The sequence below is a fragment of the Trichechus manatus genome, unplaced genomic scaffold (genome assembly GCF_000243295.1).
Source record: "Trichechus manatus latirostris isolate Lorelei unplaced genomic scaffold, TriManLat1.0 scaffold00020, whole genome shotgun sequence".
NCBI lineage: Eukaryota > Metazoa > Chordata > Mammalia > Sirenia > Trichechidae > Trichechus > Trichechus manatus.
The window spans coordinates 23,584,586-23,608,403 of record NW_004443956.1 but is presented as its reverse complement, the minus strand read 5'-3'; the positions used below and the strand labels follow the sequence as shown (position 1 = coordinate 23,608,403).

General features: G+C 42.0%; 1 protein-coding gene across 1 annotated transcript in view; it reads left to right on the top strand.

Moving 5' to 3' along the window:
* PTPRN2 (protein tyrosine phosphatase receptor type N2) overlaps positions 1–23,818 on the top strand; it is a 1,314,151-nt gene that overhangs the window by 351,646 nt on the left and 938,687 nt on the right. The window contains exon 10 of the mRNA XM_004372789.1: positions 13,193–13,279. Within this exon, the coding sequence (XP_004372846.1) occupies positions 13,193–13,279 (87 nt within the window). The remainder of the gene's footprint in view (positions 1–13,192; positions 13,280–23,818) is intronic.

Genomic DNA, 23,818 nt, shown 5'->3' with positions numbered 1-23,818 from the left:
TGATGAAGTAAAAGAGCTGAACAGAAGATTTCAAAGGGCAACTCGAGAAGACAATGTAAAGTATTATAATGAAATGTGTAAAGACCTGGAGTTAGAAAACCAAAAGGGAAGAACATACTTGGCATTTCTCAAGCTGAAAGAACTGAAGAACAAATTCAAGCCTCAAGTTGCAGTTTTGAAGGATTCTATGTGCAAAATATTGAACAACACAGGAAACATCAAAAGAAGATGGAAGGAATACACAGAGTCACTGTACTAAAAAGGATTGGTTGATGTTCAACCGTTTCAGGAGGTAGTATATGATCAACAACTGATGATATTGAAGGAAGAAGTCCAAGCTGCACTGAAAGCATTGGTGAAAAACAAGGCTCCAGGAATTGATAGAATACCAATTGATATATTACAACAAACAGATGCAGTGCTGGACGTACTTACTCATCCTGGCCAACCGACTGGAAGAGATCCATATTTGTACCCATTCTAAAGGAAGGCAATCAAACAGAATGCAGAAATTATTGAACAGTATCATTAATATCACACACAAGTAAAATTTTGCTGAAGATAATTCAAAAATGGTTGCAGCAGTACATCCACAGAGAACTGCCAGGAATTCAAGCCAGATTCAGAAGAGTGTGTGGAATGAGGGATATCATTGCTCATGTCCGATGGATCTTGGCTGAAAGCAGAGAATACAAGAAAGATGTTTACCTGTGTTTTCTTGACTATGCAAAGGCATTCAACTGTGTGGATCATAACAAATTATGGATAACATTGTGAAGAATGGGAAATCCAGAACACTTAATGGTGCTCATGTGGAACCTGTACATAGACCAAGAGGTATTCATTCAAACATATAAGGGGATACTGCATGGTTTAAAACCAGGAAAGATGTGTGTCAGGATTGTATCCTTTCACCATACTTATTCAATCTGTATGCTGAGCACATAATCTGAGAAGCTGGACTCTGTGAAGAAGAATGGGACATCAGGATTGGAGGAAGACGCATTAACAACCTGAGATATGCAGATGACATGACCTTCCTTGCTGAAAGTGAAGAGGACTTGAAGCACTTACTAATGAAGATCAAAGACCATAGCCTTCAGTATGGACTACACCTTAACATAAAGAAAACACAGATCCTCACAACTGAACCAATAAGCAACATCATGATAAATGGAGAAAATATTGAAGTTGTCAAGGATTTCATTTTACTTGGATCCACAAAAAATAGCCATGGAAGCAGCAATCAAGAAATCAAAGGACATACTGCATTGGGCAAATTTGCTGCAAAAGACTTCTTTAAAATGTTGAAGAGCAGAGATGTCACTTTGAGGACTAAGGTGTGCCTGACTCAAGCCATGATATTTTCAGTTGCCTCATATACATTCGAAAGCTGGGCTATGAATAAGGAAGACCAAAGAAAAATTGGTGCCTTTGAATTACAGTGTTGGTGAAGAATATTGGGTATACCATGGACTGGCAAAAGAATGAACAAGTCTGTCTTGAAAGAAATACAGCCAGAGTGCTCCTTGGAAGCAAGGATGGCAAGACTTCATCTCAGGTACTTTGGACATGTTATCAGGAGGGACCAGTACCTGGAGAAGGACATCATGCTTGGTAAGGTAGAGGATCAGTGAAAAAGTGGAAGACTCTCAGCAAGATAGACTGACACAGTGGCTGGAACAAGGGACTCAAACTTGGCAACAATTGTGAAGATGGCACAGGACTGGGCAGTGTTTTGTTCTTTTGTACACAGGGTTGCTATGAGTTGGAACTGACTCCATGGAACCTAACAACAAGAACAAAAATTAATGATGTTGAGCATCTTTTCAGGTGCTTATTGGCCATTTGTATACCTTCTTTGGAAAAATGTCCATTTAAGTTTTTTGCCCATTTTTTAATGAGTTGTTTGTCTTTTTCCTGTTTATATATTCTTAATATTAAACCCTTTTTAGATATGTGGTTTCCAAATATTTTCTTCTATTCTGTATGTTGTCTCTTGATTTTCTTGGTAAAATATTTTGATGCACAAAAATATTTTATTTTGATGAAGTCCATTTTATTTATTTTGTCTTTTGTTGATTGTTTTTGGTGTTAAATCTAAGTATCCGTTGTCTTATTCTGTTTCTTATTCTAAGAGTGTTAAGGTTTCAGTTTTTATATTTATTACATTGATACATTTTGAGTCAATTTGCATATATGGTGTGAGGTCCAACTTCATTCTTTTGCATGTGGAGACTCAGTTGTCCCAGCACTACTTGCTGAAGAGACTGTACTTTCCCATTCAATGGATTCAGCCCTCATGGAGCATCCGTTGATGTATGGATTTATTTCTGGACACTCAGTTCTATTCCATGGTCTGTATGTCTATCATTATACCAGTACCAGACTGTTCTCATTTTTATTGCTGTTGTTAGGTGCTGTTGAGTCTGTTCTGACTCATAAAGCCCCTATGTACAACAGAATGAAACACTGCTCAGTCCTATACCATCCTCACAATCATTGTTATGCTTAAGCCCATTGTTGCAGCCACTGTGTCAGTCCATCTCATTGAGGATCTTCCTCTTTTTTGCTTATGCTCTATTTTACCAAGCATGATGTCCTTCTCCAGGGACTGGTCCCTCCTGATAACTTGTCCAAATTATGTGAGACAAAGTCTTGCCATCCTCGTTTCTAAGTTGCATACTGGCTGTACTTTTTCCGAGACAGACATAATTCAAAGGTGTCAATTCTTCTTCAGTATTCCTTATTCGTTGTCCAGCTTTCACAGCCAAATGAAGTGATTGAAAACACCATGGGTTGAGTTAGGTGCACCATAATCTTTAAAGGGATATTTTTGCTTTTTAACACTTTAAAGAGGTTTTTTGCAGCATATTTGTCCAGTGCAATGCGTTGTTTGATTTCTTGACTGCTGCTTGCATGGGCATTGATTGTGGATCCAAGTAAAATGAAATCCTTTACAACTTCAATCTTTTCTCCATTTATCATGATGTTGCTTACTGGTCCAGTTGTGAGGATTTTTGTTTTCTTTATGCTGAGGTGTAATCCATACTGAGACTGTAGTCTTTGATTTCCATCATTGAGTGCTTCAAGTCCTCTTCACTTTCAGCAAGCAAGGTTGTGTCATCTGTTAATGAGTCTTCCTCCAATCCTGATGCCCTGTTCTTCATAGAGTCCAGCTTCTCAGATTATTTGCTCAGCATACAGATTGAATAAGTATGGTGAGAGGAGACACCCTCATGCACACCTGCAGTATCCCCTTGTTCTGTCCCAACGACTGCCTCTTTGTCTAAGAACAGGTTCCTCATGAGCACAATTAAGTGTTTAGAATTCCCATTCTTTGCAATGTTATCCATAATTTGTTATGATCCACACAGTTGAATGCCTTTGCATAGTCAAGAAAACACAGGTAAACATCTTTCTTGTATTCTCTGCTTTCAGCCAAGACCCATCAGGCATCAGTAATGATATCCCTCATTCCACATCCTCTTCTGAATCCAGTTTGAATTTCTGGCAGTTCCCTGTAAATGTACTGTTGCAACCACTTTTGAATGATCTTCAGCAAAATTTTACATGAGTGTGATATTAATGATACTGTTCCATAATTTCCACATTCTGTTGGATCACCTCTCTTTGGAATAGGCACAGATATGGATCTCTTCTAGTCATTTGGCCAGTTAGCTGTCTTCTAGATTTCTTGGCATAGACAAGTGAGGGCTTTTAGCCCTGTATCTGTTTGTTGAAACATCTCAGTTGGTATTCTATTAATTCCTGGAGGCTTGTTTTTCGCCAGTGCCTTCAGTGAAGCTTGGACCTCTTCCTTTATTACCATTGGTTCTTGATCATATGCTACCTCCTGAAATGACTGAACATTGACCAGTTCTTTTTGGTACAGTGGCTCTGTGTATTCCTTCCATCTTCTTTTGATGTTTCCTGCATCGTTTAATATTTTCCCTGTAGAATCCTTCAATAGTACAACTCAAGGCTTGAATTTTTTCTTCATTTCTTTCAGCTTCAGAAATGCCAAGCATGTTCTTCCGTTTTGGTTTTCTATCGCAAGGTCTTGGCACATTTCATCATAATACTTTGTCTTCTTGAGCTGCCCTTTGAAATCTTCTGTTCAGCTCTTTTACCTCATCACTTCTTCCTTTCACTTGAGGCACTGTACATTCAAGAGCAAGTTTCAGAGTCTCTTTTGACATCTACTTTTCTTTCTTTCCTGTCTTTTTAATGACCTTTCACTTTCTTCATATATGATGTCCTTGATGCCATTCCACAGCTCGTCTAGTCTTCGGTCATTAGTGTACAATGCGTCAAATCTATTCTTGAGATGGTCTCTGAATTCAGGTGGTATATATTCAAGATTATACTTTGGTTCTTGCGTACTGGTTCTGATTTTCTTCAGCTTTAACTTGAACTTGCATATGAACAATCGATGGTTTGTTCCACAATCAGCCCCTGGCCTTGTTCTGACAATTATATTGAGTTTTCCATCGTCTCTTTCCACATTGGTTTATAAACCTATAAATATAAGTTTATAGTATATTTTGAAATGGAGAAATATGAGTCCTCCTACTTTGTTTTTCATTTTCAAGACTGAGTTGGCTATTCAGGGACCCTTGAAGTTCTGTGTAAATTAGAGGGTTGGCTTTTCCATTCTTCAAAGAAAGCTGTTGGAATTTGATAGGGATTGTGTTGACTCTGGGCTCCCTGGGTGGCACAGTTAAGTGCTTGATTACTAACTGAAAGATTGGAGACTTGAAATCACCTAGCATCTCCCTCTGAAGAAAGGCCTGGTGATCTGCTTCCGAAAGTTCACAGCCTTGAAAATCCTATGGAGCGAAGTTCTACCCTGCAACAGATGGGATTGTCCTGAGTCTGAATGAACTCAGTGGCAACTGGTTTGTTGCTGTTGTTTTTGTGTGTGTTGAATCTGTAGATTACTTTGGGTAGTATTGACATCTTAACAATATTAAATCTTCTGATCCATGAGCAAGGAATGTCTTTCCATTGATTTAGTCTTCTTTAATTTATTTTTGTAATGTTTTATAATTTTCAGTGTACAAATTTTTCACCTTCCTGGTTAAATTTATTCCTAGGCTTTTTATTTAGATGCTATTGTAAATGGAATTGTTTTTGTTATTTTCTTCTCAGATTGTTCATTGCTGGTGTATAAACACACTACCGATTTTTGTGTGTTGATCTTGTACCCTGTGACTTTACTAAATTCCTTTATTAGCTCTAGTAACTTTCTTATGAATTCTTGGGGGTTTTCAATACGTCATCTGTGTGATAGTTTTACCTCTTCCTTTATGATTTGAATGCCTTTATTTCCTTTTCTTGCCTAGTTGCTCTGCTAGAACTTCCAGTACAATGTTAAAAACAGTGGTGAATGCAGACATCCTTGTCTTGTTCCCGGCCTTATGAGGAACACTTTCAGCCTTTCTCCATTGAGAACTTGTCCATTTTTGGTACAGAAGGTTTTCTACCCTCTGAAGGCTAGTTACTCAAGAAGCAGGGTGATGAAGTGGAAAGATGCCAGCTGACTCTCTCAAATCCCAGTTTGAGACTGTGTCCTGCTTTTCACAGGCTGTGTAAGCCAGGAGTGGGCCTCTGTTATCTCCCCTTACAGAAGAAAAATACTCTGACGGTTTTTGGAGAGGATTTGAAATCGTATATGCAAGGTGTGTGGACCAGTGCCTGGCACAGAGTCAGTAGAAATGGCAGCTTACATGACATTAAAATAAAATTCACAGCTACATCAACTGGGCTTTATGAAGCACCTTTTATTTCTCCTTCTGAAGGCAGTATGGTGTTCTGAGGCTTTGGACAGAGTAGGGAAAGATGGGCTTAGAGGCAAAATAGTTCAGGGCTCAAATCTAGCCCTGCCATCGACTAGCTGTGTGACTTTGGGAAAATGATTAACCTCTCTGAGTCACAGTTTCTTCAACTGGAATTATAACATCTATCTTGGGGGGTTTTGAGAAAGTTAAATAAGAAACCCCAAAAGCACTTAGCTCAGTCCCTGCCACAATATAAGCCAATGACTCCCAATTTAGCATCTCCAGCCCAGGTGCCTTCTCTGGGCCTGAAACATCCCCCTGCTTCTCTATATCTCTACTGGAATGTCTCAAAGGCATCTGAGACTCATTAAGCCCAACACCAACCTTATGATCTTCTCCCCTGCACTAGGTCTATCTTCAGTGATTTCTATTTCAGAGAATAGAATCTCCTCCATGCAGCCATCCTCTTCTGCCCCCTAGAAACCCAGAAGTCATCCTTGGCATCTCCTTCTCTGACTCCCTAGTGCAATAATCCATCATCGCATCCTGACACTCTACCTCCTAAATATCTCCTGAATCTGTCCTCTCTTCTCCATTTCAGTTATCATCAACATAGTCCACACTACATTAGTTGCCTCTCATCTAGACGAGGGCAGTAGCCTCCCCATTGCTCCCCTTGTATCTCCTTTGGCCTCCTCCAATCTACTCATTACACAGCGGAGTGAGCTTTTAAAACACACATTTGACCAGCCTCTTCCTTAAAGCCTTTTGGTAGCTAATCATTGCTTTGAAAATGAAACCAGTCACTTAACAGTGACTATGAAAAGCTTAGTGGTTACCCTTCTGCCTCCCTCTTCGGACTTGTCTTACCACTTGCCTCTCACTCTCTGCACTCCAGCCTCTCTGGACTTCTTCCAGGTTCTCAACAAGGTACGCTCTTTCCTACCACAGGGTCGTTGCACGTGCAGTTTCCTGTCCCTGTACCACTCCTCTTTCCCTCCCTACCTTAAACTGTTAACTTCTATTCATCCTTTGCTCAGTGACGGCTCCTGAGGGAACCCGTCTCTGATACTCCCCTGCCAAGGCTTGGCCAGGCTCCCCTATTATAAACTCCCAGAGTACACTGAACAAATCTGCCATAGTGCTTTTCCCTTGTGGCACTTGTCACAGTTTGAAAATATAGATTTATTTATTATTCTTTGGTTAATATCTGCCTCCTCTACTAGACTAGAAGCTTCACAAGGACTGTGGTCATTTCTGTTTTACTTACCATTGTATCTCCAGCTTCTAGCTCAGGGCCTGGCACACAGTAGGTGCTCAATAAATATTTGTTAAATGAATGAGTGCCTATAATATCCCCCCAACAAATTTTAGTTCCATTGTTCCTCTCCACTAAATTGTAGATTGTTTAGAAGCTGAATTACATAAGTTAACAAGTAATTAAATATCCTCTTGCATTGCTAGTTTGCTAGTTATTTTATGGTGTCTTAAGTTCATTCCAGTGGCTCTCAAAGTGTGGTGACTGGACCCACAGTAACAGCATCACCTGGGAACTTGGTAGAAATGCAGAGTCCTAGTCCTAGCCTTTAAGCTGAAACTCTGAGGATAGAGCCAGGAACCTGTGTTTTAACAAGCTCTCTATGGAATTCCCATTCTCATGCATGTTTGAGAACTTGATCTAGATTTTAAGCTTCTTTGGGGCAAGGACTATGTTCTCATCTTTCTATTTCCTATAACAAAGGTTCCCAAACTGGGCTGATTATCAGATTACCTTGGAAAGGTTTTTAGTTATATGTTTTTAAATACAATATACTAGGTTACAACTCTGACAATGCTGGTTTTTTAGGAGTGGGATGGGCTTGTAATCACTCCCTGAAGTGATTCTGAGGCACAGCCAGATATGAAAATCCCTGGTCTTCAGCATCCAGAAGCCTGGTTCTTGGGAGAGCCTCAGACCATACCTGGTAGATTATCAGGCAATCCAGTCCCTAAATTGCAGTCTCACATGTGTATAAGATCCTTTAAATTTTATGAATGAAAGATGGTCCACAGCTTAACTTGTTTTAGATTCTTACATTTATCATGGTCATGGACCTATGACTGACTATGGCTTGTGTCCTTGGAGGATTGGGACATCAACTTGCAACATGTATCTTCTGCTGTTTTTCAACCTAGTTTTTTCTTAACAGACAGGCTGAATTCCAGTGAGAATCGATCTCAGCCAATATCCATCTATCTTTATCTCTCTCTCTATCCATGTCTCTCTCTCTCTTTCTCTATCTGACTATCATCTATCTATCTGCCTCTGGAAATGATTTATAAACGCCAAATAAGTAACCTCTGTCTATATAATACAACAGTGGTTCTGAAACTTTCCTGATTATTGAAATCACTGGAGAGCACTGTGACCATGCAGGCCTGTGGAATCAGAATCACCAGACCCAGGCCAGGGATCTGTAGTTTTAAGTGGCCCTTCAGGTGGAAGCGATTGGTAGAGCACGTCCACATCCTCCAGTCATCACATCCACCCATTTCTCTGCCTGTGTGCTCCTGCACTCTGCCTCCTTTCCTGTTCCTATGGGCACGATTCATCCTTTTATTCAAGCCCCATGCCTTCACTTGTAAACCAGATTCTATCCCTCTTGCCTGCTCAAGAATATCATGGCAGCCTTTCTGCTCTCCCTCGTCTGTATCAACATTATTGTATCATCATCATCAGGAAGCCATTGGACTGTTGTGGCTCCGAGCTTAATAAAAGAAAAAAAAAAAAAGCTGTCTACTAGGAAAAAAAAAAAGCTGTCTACTAGCCTTCGTAGCTACTGTCATGTTTCTCTGCACCCTTCTACAGCAAAAGTCCTTGAAAGAGTTTTCTAAATCCCTTTATTTCTATTACCCATTGGATGTGGTGCAGTCAAGCTTTTGTCCCTACTATTTCACCGAAACCGTCCTTGTCAAATTCATCAATGATCTGTTATTGTTGTTAAGTGCCGTCTAGTCGGTTCTGACTCATAGAGATCCTATGTACAACAGAACAAAATACTGCCTGGTTGGTCCTGCACCATCCTCACAATCCCTGCTGTGTTTGAGCCCATTGTTGCAGCCACTGCGTCAGTCCATCTCATTGAGGATCTTCCTCTTTTTTGCTTTCGCTCTACTTTACAAGCATGATGTCCTTCTCCAGGGACTAGTCCAAAGTATGTGTGATGAAGTCTCGCCATACTTGCTTCTAAGGAGCATCCTGGCTGTTCTTCCAAGGTAGATTTGTTTGTTCTTCTGGCGGTCCATGGTATATTCAACGTTCTTCGCCAACACCATAATTCAAAGGCATCAATTCTTCTTCAGCCTTCCTTATTCGTTGCTCAGCTTTTGCATGCATATGAGGTGATTGAAAACACTATGGCTTGGGTCAGGGGCACCTTAGTCCTCAAAGTGACATCTTTGCTTTTCAACACTTTAAAGAGGTCCTTTGCAGCAGGTTTTCCCAGTGCAATGCATCATTTAATTTCTTGACTGCTGCTTCCATGGGCATTGATTGTGGATCGAAGTAAAATGAAATCCTTGGCAACTTCAATCTTTTCTCCATTTATCATGATGTTCCTTATTGGTCCAGTTGTGACAATTTTTGTTTTCTTTATGTTGAGATGTAATCCATACTGAAGGCTGTAGCCTTTGATTTCCATCCATAAGTGCTTCAAGTTCTCTTCACTTTCAGCGAGCAAGGTTGTGTCATGTGCATATCACAGGTTGTTAATGAGTCTTCCTCCAATCCTGATGCCCCACTCTTCTTCAGAGAGTCCACCTTCTCAGATTGTTTGCTCAGCATACAGATTGAATAAGTTTGGTGAGAGGGTACAACCCTCACACACACGTTTCCTGATTTTAAACCATGCAGTACCCCTTGTTCTGTCTCAAAGACTGCCTCTTTGTCTAAGTACAGGTTCCTCATGAGCACAGTTAAGTGTTCTGGAATTCCCATTCTTTGCAGTGTCATAATTTCTTATGATCCACACAGTTGAATGCCTTTGCATAGTCAGTATAACACAGGTAAACATCTTTCTGGTATTCTCTACTCTCAGCCAAGATCCAACTGACATCAGCAATAATATCCCTCTGTCCATGTCCTCTTCTGAATCTGGCTTGAATTTCAGGCGGTTCCCTGTGGATGTACTGCTGCAACCATTTTTGAATTATCTTCAGCAAAATTTTACTTGCGCGTGATAATAATGCTATTGTTCAATAATTTCCACATTCTGTTTGATCACCTTTCTTTGGAATGGGCACAAATATGTATTTCTTCCAGTTGGTTGGCCAGGTAGCTTGTCTTCCAAATTTCTTGGCATAGACGAGTGAGCACTTCTAGCACTGCATCTGTTTGTTGAAACATCTCGATTGGTATTCCATCAATTCCTGGAGCGTTGTTTTTTGCCAATGTCTTCAGTGCAGCTTGGACTTCTTCCTTCAGTACCGTTCTTGATCATACGCTACCTCCTGATTTTTTACCTTTGGCCATAGCGATTGGTGTGAAAATTTGAATAATAGTCATATTAACTGGTCTTCCTTGTAGGCATATGGATATTATCTTATCACTGACAGCATTGTACTTCAGGAGAGATCTTGAAAAATTCTTTTTGAGGATGAATGCAATACCATTCCCTTTAAGTTGTCATTCCCAGCATAGTAGACCATATGATTGTCTGATTCAGAATGGCCAATACCAGTCCATTTCGTCTCACTAATGCCTAGGGTATTGATGTTTACGTATTCCATTTCGCTTTTGATGATTTCCAATTTTCTTAGATTCATACTTCGTACACTCCATGTTCTAATTATAAATGGATGTTCACAGCTGTTTCTTCTGATTTTGAGTCGTGCCACATCAGCAAGTGAAGGTCCTGAAAGCTGGACTCCATCCACGTCATTAAGGTCAACTCTACTTTGAGGAGGCAGTTCTTCCCCGGTCATCTTCTGAGTGCCTTCCAACCTGAGGGCCTCATCTTCCAGCACTGTATCAGACAATGATCAGCTGCTATTCATAAGGTTTTCACTGTCTAAGTTTTTTCAGAAGTAGACTGCTATGTCCTTCTTTCTAGTCTGTCTTAGTCTTGAAGCTCAGGTGAAACCTGTTCATCATTTGTGACCCTGCTGGTATTTGAATATGGTAGCATAGCTTCCAGCATCACAGCGACATGCAGCCCCCACAGTACGACAAACGAACAGACGTGTGGGGGATCAGTGACCTACACACTTCGAAATGCAAATGTTGGTCTTCATCTTTTTTGGCCAATCTGACTATCGATCAGTCTCTCCTTCTTGAAGCTCACTGTCTTCGTTTACGTCTTACCTCACTGGATGCTCCTTTTCCCGCTTTGCTAGTTCTTCCTCACACCCTGACTGTAAATGTTGGAGTGACCCAGGGCTCAGTTTCAGACTACCTGGCTTCAAATACCATCAATAGGCCAACTCCCAAATGTTTATCTCCAGCCCAAACTACTCCCCTGAACTCTAAACTCATATATCTAACTGCCTACTCATTGTCTTAAATTGGATGTCCAATAGTGATCTCCATATTAATGTGTTCAAAACAGACTCCTTGATTCACCAACAGCACCACTGGCAACCTGGCTTTTCTTTGGCTTCCCTATCTCTTATATTCTCTATTCATCAGCAAATTCTGACAGCGTTTCCTTAACATACATCCAAAACCTGACTGAATCTCATGACCTCTTCTGCTACCTGTGACACCAGCCATCATCGTTCTCTCTCACCTGGACTGTTACAGTGGCCTCTGTTTGTTTTCCCTGTTCCCACCCTCATTCCCCACAGTTCATTCTCTCTTTTTTTTCTCTCATAACGACCCTATAGGACAGAGTAGAACTGCCCCATAGAGTTTCCAGGGATGACTGGTGGATTTGAACTGCTGACCTTTTGGTTAGCAGCCAAGCTCTTAACGACTACGCCACAAAGGCTCCTCCACAGTTCATTCTTACTAGAGAAGCCAGGCTGATCATTGCAAAATCCCAACAGCTTTCCATCTTACTCAGCACAAGCCAAGACTTTAAAAGCCCTAGTTATCTGCTCCCATTTCTTCTCTAATTTCATCTCCTCCACCTCCCCATCATCTGCTCCACACTGGCCACATTGACCTCCTCATGTTTCTTGAACCCACTAGGGACACCCTTGCCTCTGGTCCTTTGCACTTTCTGTTCTCATTGTCTGGAATGCTCTTCCCCCAGATATCAGTAACTCAGTGCCTCAGGTCTCTGCTCAGTTGTTACCTGATGGGAGAGACCTTATATAACCACATTTAGAAATAGCTACTCTACACTTTCCTTCCCTCACCCCACACTGCATTTTTCCCTTACCCTATTCAAATTCTCTCCATAGAACCTGTCACTAATTGACATAATTAATTTTTACTTGTTAACTTCTTTGTTGCTTGTCCTCCCCCACTAGAATGCAAGCTCCACGAAGTCGGAGACTTGGTCTTTTTTGTTCATTGCTTCATCCCCTAAGCTAAGCAGTGCCTGGCACCTCGTGGGCATTCTTAAACATTTGAGGAATGAATGAATGAATGGTCAGCTAGATTGAAAACCTTTGCTATTCAACATTGTTTTTATATAACAATATAATTTGAATAATTCTTTGAAGTGGTACTAACAGGATTTCACAAGCAACTCATGATTTGCAAAACTGACTACTAAACTGCAGGATTTGTAATTGGAACTTCAAATTATACATGATTGCTCCTCAGGGCTCTTAATAAAACAGCTCTCTTTATGTAAACATGGCCTGGCTACTGCAGAGTCTGTTAGGCATGGTGTCATCATAGAATATTTACGCCCTCTTTTAATGAGTCACTAGTGGTGGACTCGTCCATCGTGTTTTTTGTTTACCCTTAACTATGGAACATTTATATATCCTTCCATCAGAATAGAAGTCATGCTAGAAATGAATCAATTTTGAAATATGCGTTGCCTTTGTACATTGGACACCCCATCCTGCAATTTGTTTTCAGCATTTGCTTCCCTCACCAGCACCAATCTTTTCTTTCTCTTTTCTCTTCTTCGCCTCCCTCCCACCCTCTTTATTATATTTTTTATTGAAGGCTGAGATGAGCCAGTTGCTGCATCATGGGCCCATTACGCTTCCTAACAATTCCATTTGCACCTTATTGTTTGTCTTATTGCTGGAAAATTCAGGTGATTCATCATGCCTGAAGAAGCACCTGATCCCAATTCCCCTGGTGTCATGATCACTATGTGACAGGAATACCGTGAGCGGGGATGGCTTTCAGAATCTCAGAGGCCAAGGTGGTAACTCTTTGGGGACTTTTAGTTTCTCAAGTATTGATGAGTTCCATTTTGTAATGCTCTTTCTCCCCCTCCCTCTTCTTTGCTATCCTTCAACAGCCCTCTGAGCCTGGAAAAGGGAAAGAAGTTGATAGAGGACATAGCACATCTCCTGAAGGTGCCGATCAGCAACTTTGCAGATATCAGGTGAGTACCTGATGTGAGGGCTTTAGGTTTTATTCTTTTCTCACATTGTGTTTGGTTTCATAAATTGGTTTGTGAAGGAAAGAAGATTGTGTCTGTGGTTTTGTTAATTATATCAGAGTGAAACAGTTTATAAAGGAAATGAAAGGAAAATTCCAGTGGGCTTTGGTAAGTTATTTAAATACAGCTGAAACCTGAGTTTAATTATAAAAATTATAATCTCTTGAAAGAATGGCATCCAACTAGGCAGAGGTTCTCAGCCCTGGCTGCACATTAGAATTGTCTGGGAGGCTTTTAAAAATTCTGATGCCTAGGCCCCACCCCATTGCAAATGATCAGAATCTCTGGGGATAGGGCCTTCAGTGAAAGTGCTGTCAGCATTTACTGAATGCCTGCTGTGTACACAGCCCAACTATTGCCTCTAATGAAAACTCAAGATACCGCTTCAGCCCTACTAGGATGGTTATTATCAGAAAAATGGAAAATGACAGGTGTTGGTGAGGGTGTTGAGAAATTGGAACGCTCGTGCATTGCTTGTGGGATAGTAAAATGGTACAGCTGCTGTGGAAAACAGTTTGGCTGTTTCTCAAAAAGTTAAACATAGAACAACTGTATGGCCCAGCAATTCCACTCCTAGGTATAAACTTAGAGACTTGAAAACAGGGATGCAAACTAACACATGTACACCAATGTTCATTGTAGCACTATTCAGAGTAGCCAAAGGGTGGAAACAACCCACATGTCCGTCAGTAGATGGATAGATAAACAAAATGTGGTATATACACACACAATGGAATATTATTCAGCCATAAAAAGGAATGAATTTCTGATACATGCTACAGCATAGATGAACCTTGAAAAAATTATGCTAAATTAAATAATTTATATACAAAAAGACAAATATTGTATGATTGCACTTATGTGACCTATCTAGTTAGGTAAATTCATACAGATGGAAAGTGGATTAGAAGTGAAGGGGCTGGAGGGATGGAGAGTTATTGTCTGATGGGTGTCTACTTGGGGTGATGAAATGTTGTGGAGTAGATGGTGGTGAAGGTGGTACAACACTGTGAGTTTAAATAATGCCACCTTAAAAACTGTTAGGATGGCAAATTTTGTGTTATAAGTATTTTACCACAATAAATCTAAAGGGGTTTAGATGACATGGGTGGCTCTGCAGCTGAGTGGAGGGAGCAGAGGCTTTGCGATCTGAAAGCGCTTAAGTTATTTTAGCCCTATAAGCTTCTTTCTTCATCTGTAACCTGAATATAACAACTACCGTGAAGGCCTTAGAGAGATTAAATGACATAATGCGTAAGGGGCCAGGAGGCACCCAATGAACGGCAGCTCCTTTCACATTTCTTGAACAGTAAATAGAAAGCTTGAGAAAGCTCACATACATAGATGACACAAATTGAAGAAATTCATTGACATAATCAGCGTACAGCTGTGGGCTGAGTTAGGTAGATGCACATTTGGAAACCCTGGGTTTGGAGATAAGTTTTGAAAGAAGTGCATAACTATAAAGAATAATGAGGAGTCTGCAAAACATATTTTAACATGGATGAATATGGAGGATGCGAGTGAAATAAGTCAATCACAAAAAGACAAATATTGTATAGTCTCACTATTATAAAAAGTCAAGAATAGATATACACACAGAAAGCAAAGTTCTTTGATGGTTACCAGAGATGGGAAGGAGAGGGAGGGGGAATCACTTTCTAGATAGTAGAGACTTGTTACTTGTGATGATGGGAAAGACAAGACCAAACATGGGTGAAGTCAGCACAACTTGACCAAGTTAAATAAAGACACGAAGCAGTCCATGAGAAAAAGGGACAATTTAGGTAAATGCTCTAACATATACAATTTGCAACAACAGTAAAAACAACCAAAAATATGTATATGGTTACATGGGTAGACATGAATGTGTATATGTGTATAGAAAGGCACATGTGAGTAAATGCACCTGCATGTATAGGTGTATCTGTAGACATATGAATATACACATTTGAGTGTGCTGCATATATACCCACATATGTAACAAACGACATACGAGGCACAGTTACGAAGTCTTCCTAGACATATCCAAACAACTCGCAGGATTGGTTTACTGGATTAAAAGGCTTTGAGACCATAACCTCAAGGGACAACTTAGTCATTTGGCATAATATATTTCACAAAAATAATGCTCTACATCCTAGTTTTGTGAGTAGCCTCTGGGGTCTTAAAAGCTGCTGAGCGACCGTCTAAGATACAGCTATTGGTCTCTACTCATGTGGAACAAAAAAGAATGAAAGAAATCAAAGACTCTCGGAAGAAACTAGTCCATGGGACTTGTGGCCCACACAAACCACAACCTCTTCTAACCTGAGACCAGAAGAACTAGATGGTGCCCAGCTACCACTATCAGCTGTTCTGACTAGGGACACAATAGAAGGTCCTAGATAGAACAGGAGAAAAATGTAGAAGAAAACTAAAAAAAGGCTAGACCTACTGGACTGATAGAGACTAGAGGAACCCCTGTGACAATCGTCCTAAGATAACCTTTGAACTTGGAATTGAAGCTATTTCTGTATAGCCGTATAATAGATTGGCTCATAAAATAAAAAATGTCACCCGTGAGTAATGTGCTCCCTTAAACAATTAACTATGTGAGACCAAACAGTCAACATTTATCCAAAAGCAAAGATGAGAAGGCAAGGAGGGGAGGGGAAGCTAGATTAGTGGAAACAACAAACACAATGGAAATAATGAGAATGCTGACACATTGTAAAAATTGTAACCAATGGCATGGAGCAATCTGTATAAATTTTTTATAGGAGAACCTAATTTACTGTGCAAACTTTTACCTGAAACACAATAAAATATTACTAAAAAAAAGGACTGTCATGTGAGAGATGGCAGACATGTAGGCAGGGGCTAATTCAGGAAGGGCCTTCAGGGCTGTTGTAAAGAGTATGGATTTTATTCTGTGTGAGGGGAAACCACTGGAGAGTTTTAGTCAGGAGAGTGTGTCATCTGATATGTATTTTTTAATCCCTCCCTCAACAGCAAAAAGACTAAAACCAAATTAAAAAACGGTCAAAGGACTTGAATAGACATTTCATCAGGGAAGGTACACTAACAGTCAACAAGCACATGAAAAGATGCTCAGTCATTAGTCATCAGGGAAATGCAAATCAAAACACAATGAGATCTCACTTCACTCCCACTAGGGTGGCTATGATCAGAAAACTGGAAAACAACAAGTGTTGGCAAGGATATGGAGAAATTGGAACCCTTGTGCATTTGCTGGACTGTAAAACGGTGTAGCCACTGTGGAAAACAGTCTGGCAGTTCTTCAAAAAGTTAAACATAGAATTACCATCTGACCTAGCAATTCCACTCCTAGGTATATACCAAGAGAACTGGAAGCAGGAACTCAAACAAATATCTGTACACCAATGTTTACTGTATCATTATTCACAATAAAAGGTGGAAACAGCCCAGGTGTCCAACATCAGATGAATGGATAAACAAAATATAGTATATACATACAACGGAATATTATTAAATCATAAGAAGGAATGAAGTTCTGGTACATTCTACAACATGGATAAGCGTGAAAACATTATGCTGAGTGAAATAAACCAGACATAAAAGATCAAATATTGTACAATCCTACTTAAATGAAATATCTGGAACAGGAAATGCAGAGACCACAGTTGTTAGTGGTCTCCAGGGTGGCGATGGGGGGGAAATGGGGAGGTATTGCTGAAAGAGTTCCGAGTTCCTGTTAAGGGTGATGAAACCATTTGGAAGTGGATAATGGTGATGGTTGCACAACTTGGGGAACATAATTAATGTCACTGAATTTTACATGTAAAAACGGTTGGAATGGCAAATATTTTGGTTATATATATTTCACCACAATATAAAAATTGTTTAAAGATCCCTCCAGCTGCTCTGAGAATGAATTATAGGGACAAGAGTGGAGGCATCAGTGACTCCAGAGCCTCCTGGTTTATTTTCACCAATTGCTTGTGAATAAGCCTTTGTCAAATTGCATCCCTTTCAATGAAGAATTGCATACCATGTCTACACACTCAGCACTGCCCCTCCATAGTGCCCCCCTTTCAGAGGTGGCCTGGCTTTAGAAATCAAGGATTCAGGCCTAAGCCCAGCTCAGGAAGGAGAAGCTGGGGTGGCAAGTTAGCCTGAGGATGTGAGCAGTAAGAACTGATTCTGTGTGTTTCAGAGGAAGAAGAAGGTGGTTTCCTGAGCATGCTGACACCCAGGTCCTGCTAAGCCAGACCCCCTGGTAGATTCAGCTACAGTGTCACCTCTCCTTGAGGCCCTGAGAGGAGGGTTAAGTGCTGTTCTGATGGGATTATTCTCATGGGTTCTGTGCGGCCTTCCAGTACCCTAACACATCATTAGTTATTTGCTTTCTTTCACCACAAGACAGTAAGTTCCTTGAGGACAGAGAAACCCTTAGTCCATATTTGCATCACTTATACCTCTCACAGGAGTCCCTCCATGGCACAAACAGTTAAGTGCTCCACTACTAACTGAAAGGTTGGCAGTTTGAACATCGGCGGCACCTCTGAAGACAGGCCTGGCGATGGGCTTCCGAAAGGTCACAGCCTTGAAAACTCTATGGAACAATTCTACTCTGCACACATGGGGTCACCATGAGTTGGAATCGACTTGCTGGCAACTAACAACAACACACCTCTCGTAGTGACTGCATGGACAGATGCTTCATCAGTGCATGCTTGATGGGAGAGTCTATTGGACAACATGGACTGGTCCTCTCGATCACCCAAATCACACCCCTGTCCACCTCCACCAACAACTGGAATGTCCATTTCTTACCCTTCACTCGAAAAATCAGAGACATGTAATGTGGTCACCCGTCTGTCAGTTTGTCACACTGTTATAGCTTATGTATTGCTGTGATGTTGGAAGCTATGCCACCGGTACCAGCAGGGTCACCCATGATGGACAGGTTTCAGTGGAGTTTCCAGACTAAGAGAGACTAGGAAGAAAGTCCTGGAGGTCTACTTCTGAAAATCAGTCAGTGAAAACCCTAAGGATAACAACAGAATATTGTCCGGTATAGTGCTGGAAGATGAGCCTCCCAGGTTGGAAGGCACTCAAAGTATACAGTGGTTGCAACAATGGACTCTAGCATACCGATGAGCATGAAGATGGCTCAGGATGAGGCATTTTGTTCTGTAGTACGTGGGATTGCCATTAGCTGGAGTCGACTCAATGGCAACTAACAACAGGAAGCACTTCTTCTGTAGCTCTGAGAAATTCACCTACTGGTGCCAAGTCTTATGCTGCTGCTGAATGAATGGTGAGTGAACGAATGAATGCCTCTTTTGTTAAAAATTAGAATTTTGAAAATAATTTTATTGTGCTTAAGGTGAAAGTTTATGGTGCAAGTTAGTTTCTCATTCAAAAATTTATACACAAATTGTTTTGTGACATTGGTTGCAGTAAAGATCAGGATGTTGTAGGGGAAACTTGGAGGTGGTCGATGAGAAGAGTTGGCGCTGCAAGGCGGCCCTTGCGAGTACCGCTGAGGGCGCGGCACTGCGCTCACAGGACGCTGTCACAGCTCGGCCCGCTGTTAGAACGCGGGACGAGAGAGGAATCACTTGAAGCAGCTTTAGAATAAAATTTTCTCGGCCCCATTTGGGACTGCATTTATTGAATTTTCATGTTTTTCTTTTAGCGAAACCCTTCTGTGGTGATTTCGCAGCAAACGAAACACGGGTTCAAGTACACTGGCGGCCTTTTGACTGGCGGCTGCCCACCTTGCGATGTTTTAGGATTCCCCTCTCCCTCATCAGCCCCTCTGCCGCTATTTGTATAAACTGAGGTATGTCTGCATAGTGATCCCAAGAGGAAGGGCCAGACAGCGCTGCTGCCCAGCCTGCACTTGGTGTTGTTGAGATAGTGGTGGCTTAGGACATGGGCTTTGGGAGAGGATAAGACGGGGGGCGGAGGAGTGCAGGGGATCAGGAAGCTCGGTGGCTGTCCAAGGTGAGCACCTCCTGGGTAGTGTGGGAGGATGGACCAATAGGTGTCCATGCCCCACCTTCTTCCTTCTGCCATCTTGTACCCGTTTCCTCCTTTCCACTCATTGCAGTACATGTCATCTGGGGATCAGGGACAGATGTGATTCAGAATCTACAGGATAGGCAACCAGTTGCTGTGGAGTTGACTCAGGCTAATGGGAACCCTGTGTGTGTCAGAGTAGAACTGTGCCGCATAGGCTGCTCTTTCGGAAGTAGATCGCCAGGACTTTCTTTCAAGGCACCTCGGGGTAGACTCAAACCTCCAACCTCAACCTAGCAGTCAAGTGCATTAACCATTTGCCACACCCAGGGAGTCCAGAAGAGATGTAACTGGGTCACCGACTGTAGCAGGCTGGAAGCTGACGGTGGCCAAGATGTGCTTTGTCTTCCACACTGTCTAGGATGGATCTCTTGTGGCAAACAAGTACACTCATTACCCACATTGATATCGCACAATTGAGATTTTTAAGGAAACAAATTGGATTTCTTTTAAAATGTCCATGGCTTTTATTTGTAGTTATGTTAAAGTGTTTTGGTACTATTAAAGGAAGGTGAAGAGAATATGACATGGGATTTAAAAGGTTGAGAGCATCATTTTGTCCTAGGGTCCCAGGAGCTCAGTGCCCTGATGCACAACTCATCTCCTCAGGCCATGCCCCTGCAGATTTCTGTACTGCCCATCTCTGTCCTCCCTCTCCCCCAACCGCATCGGTGGTTAGGCTTTATTTCTCCCATTCCTCCCTATAAAGATGACTGAGTTTTCATGAACTAAACTATCCTTTCTTCCCAGTCATTTAGCCCAAACAAGTCCCATTAACCTTTTCAGAGATTGTTGGCAAAACGGCAGGAATGTCAGACCCGTTAGTCCTTTTGACTGGGACACTTTGGGTGTACGTTCATTTAAACCCAGACTGATTGGCTTTTTCCTTCTGCTACCCTGCTCTTCACCACAACTCTGCCTCTTACTCCTTGTTGCAATCCTTCCCATACCAGGATTTCCACTGTCTGAAGACTAACTGGGAGTCCATAAGGCCTTTCCAGAGAGTGCTTTCTAGCCTCTCTAAAGGGCAGGCCTGAACTTGCCAGCTGAGCTAGCTGCCCAAATAAATCTTTTGTAAATGTCTCTTCCCTGCTCCGAAAGCTCTGGTGGCTTTCTATTGTCTGCTAAATCCAATTCGGCCTCCACAACCGTCTTTTAAAACCTTTGGGAATCTGGTCCCCAGCTGGCCTCATGAGTAGGCCACACGTGGACCTTCTGTGGGCCTTCCCTCGTGGCCTTGCCCCAACTGGAATTGTTGGCTAGCTTCTCCTGCTCATGTTTAATCCCACTCATACTTCAAAGCTGAAGTCTGATCCTTGCTGGCTCCAAAGCCTTCTCTGAAGCCCCCAGTGTTGGCCATTTGTAGTCTTTACCACACTGCTGGGCCCTTAATTGTTGTGTGTGTGTATGTGTGCACATGTGTGGACATGTACGTAGAGACATAGGTGCATGTGAGAACGCGTGTACATGTGTGTATGTGTGTAGTTGTTGATGTGTATCAGTTTTGCCCCTCCCAAGCCATGCATATTATCGCCCACAGCCAGCACAGTGATGGGCACACAGGTGTTCAGGATACACAGCTAGCCTGGGGAACTGACTTTAGCCGTTCAGCTGTGGCCCCGTGGGAGGGCTTGGAGTCGGAAGGAACTGCATGTCTGGTTGGCAGCAATATTCACTTGGCGCTGCATTTAAGAATACATCGTCAGACTGCTCATTGTTCCAGAGAAAGGAAAAAAGGCCAACACGTTAGCTGCCACTTTCAGATATTGTCTGCATTTTTATGGAAGTACCAGTTATGCTTAATATGTTTTGTTAATGGTTATGTAGCTGTCAAATAAATTCCATTATTTCTTATTACATCATTAGAGACCATTAAAATGGCATTAGCATGCTGATGTAATTATGCAAGCAGACGTACAATGACTACAGTTATGATTTTATAATCTAATTACGGCTGTCCTCGGCGCTGATGATTGATTGTTGGGCTGCTTTCACTGTGTCTCAGTCAGGTGGACAGTAGTTCTGGGAAGAGAAATTTAAAAAAATGACATTTCTAAGTGCACTCGACTCCCTGGCTCGGTGGGGCTCCAGTGTCAACTTCGCTTCTAGACATGCTTCGGCTGAGCCTCCAAATCAGCCGCATGAAGGACTGGATCAGCGGAGGGCACTCCAGGGCGGACAGTCTAATTCTATGATCAATCTTCATGTGTTCACATGACGCAAGGCGCAGTTGAGCTCCTTATCAGTGTGGTTTACTGAACTGATGAATACAGTGCTCTTGTTCTTCAGGATAGTGACTGAGGATGCAGAGGTGGGAATTCACCACCCTTATACTGCCCATTAGGATCTCTAGGTGCCCCCGCAGCTCCAGCGCTGGAGAAATCCCAGCCAGGCTGAGGCTCCTGGCTCCCTCCTCCCTGTCCCTCCGCTCTCCCACCCCCACATACTCACTCTCCAAGGGAAAAAGGGACCTTGGAGTTTGGAGGCTTCAGGAGGTATGTTTTCAGTGTAGCCAAAAGGCAGAATTGTGACAATTTGTCACTTGTCTCTATGCATCAGATTTATGAAGACATTAACTAGTAAATGGGATGAATGATGAGCACTGCCCTTAACTCACTGGGGTGACTCTACTATTTTTTTCTCTTGCTGAAATGGTTACAGGACCCTGGGTAATTCGGCACACGTGCTGGGGCGGTGCAAACTCACAATGGTAGAGGTTATGCTTGGTGTTAAGGAATGAATTGTGTCCCCCAAAAGTGTCTGTCAACTTGGCTAGGCCATGATTCCCAGTACTGTGTGATTGTCCTCCATTTTGTGATCTGATATAACCTTAGCTTCTATGATGTCAATGAAGCAGCATTAGAGGCAGTTATGTTAATGGGGCAAGACACAATCCTTAGGATTAGGTTGTATCCTGAGTCAATCTCTTTTGAGATATAAAAGGGAAAAGCAAGCAGAGAGGAGAAAGGCCTCATTACCACCAAGCAAGAAGAGCCAGGAACGGACCCTGGGGTGTAGCACTGAGAAGCTCCTAGACAAGGGGAAGATTGATGACAAGGACTTTCCCCTAGAGCCTACTGAGAGATAAAGCCTTCCTCTGGAGATGACTCCCTGCATTCAGACTTCCTAGACTATGAGAAAATAAACTTCAGTTTGTTAAAGCCCTCCACTTGTGGTATTTTTGTTATAGCAGCACTAGATAACTAAGACCCTTGGGGTAAATAAATATCGCTCCAAGCCAAGGGTCTCAGCAGTAAAACATAGGAAAACTACAGTAGGACCGTGGTAAATGGTGTTTGAAACCTGTACTTAATGAATCATTTGCCTGTAGATTGTGCTTACAAGTAGATATTGCTGTATTGTTTTACCCTTGTTAAAGATTTGTTGACTGAGCCTTAAGAAAGCAAAAAATGATCCTTTCTTCCTGGAAACAGGAGTGATGGCTGTTTCTTCAGTGACTGAAACACACACACACACACACACACACGCACAGAGGCCCTGAGTGGTGCAAATGCTTAATGTGCTTACTTGCTGCTGCTACTGAAAGATTTGGGGTTTGAGTCCCCCCAGAGACACCTTGGAAGAAAGGCCTGGCTATCTACTTCCGAAAAATCAGCCATTGAGACCCCTATGGAGCACAGTCCTACTCTGACACATATGGAGTTGCCATGCCCATTTAGTCTCTTGTGTCTACTTGAGCTAAAAGACACATTCCTCACAAGTATCACTTTATGTCCCACAGTCCAGTGCAATCCCTGTCTGAAGAGTTGGCCTCGGAAATTGTTTTAGTTCTGGGCCAATAGAGAATCCAGGGGCCATGCTTTCTGGGGTTCCTCCAGTCTCAATCAGACCATTAAGTCTGGTCTTCTTACCAGAATTTGAGTTCTGCACCCCACCTTTGTCCTGCTCCATCTGAGACTCTCTGTTGTGTTCCCTGTCAGGGTGGTCATTGGTGGTAGCCAGGCACCATCTAGTTCTTCTGGTGTCAGGCTGATGAAGTCTCTGGTTTATGTGGCCCTTTCTGTCTCCTGGGCTAATACTTTCCTTGTGTCTTTGATGTTCTTCATTCTCCTTTACTCCAGGTGGTTGGGACCAATGGATTCATCTTAGATGGCTGCTTGCAAGCTTTTAAGACCCTAGATGCCACTCAGTAAAGTAGGATGCAGAATATTTTCTTAATAAGCTTTGTTATGCCAGTTGACTTGGATGTCCCCTGAAAGCATGGTCCCCAGACCCCTACCCCTGCTACTCTGTCCCTCAAAGTGTTTGACTGTATTCAGGAAACTTCTTAGCTTTGGATTAGTCCAGTTGTGCTGACTTCCCTGTAGTGTGTACTGTGCTTCCCTTCACCTAAGATAATTCTTATCTGCTATCTAATTAGTAAATAACCCTCACCCTCCCTCCCCACCCTCGTAACCATCAAAGAAT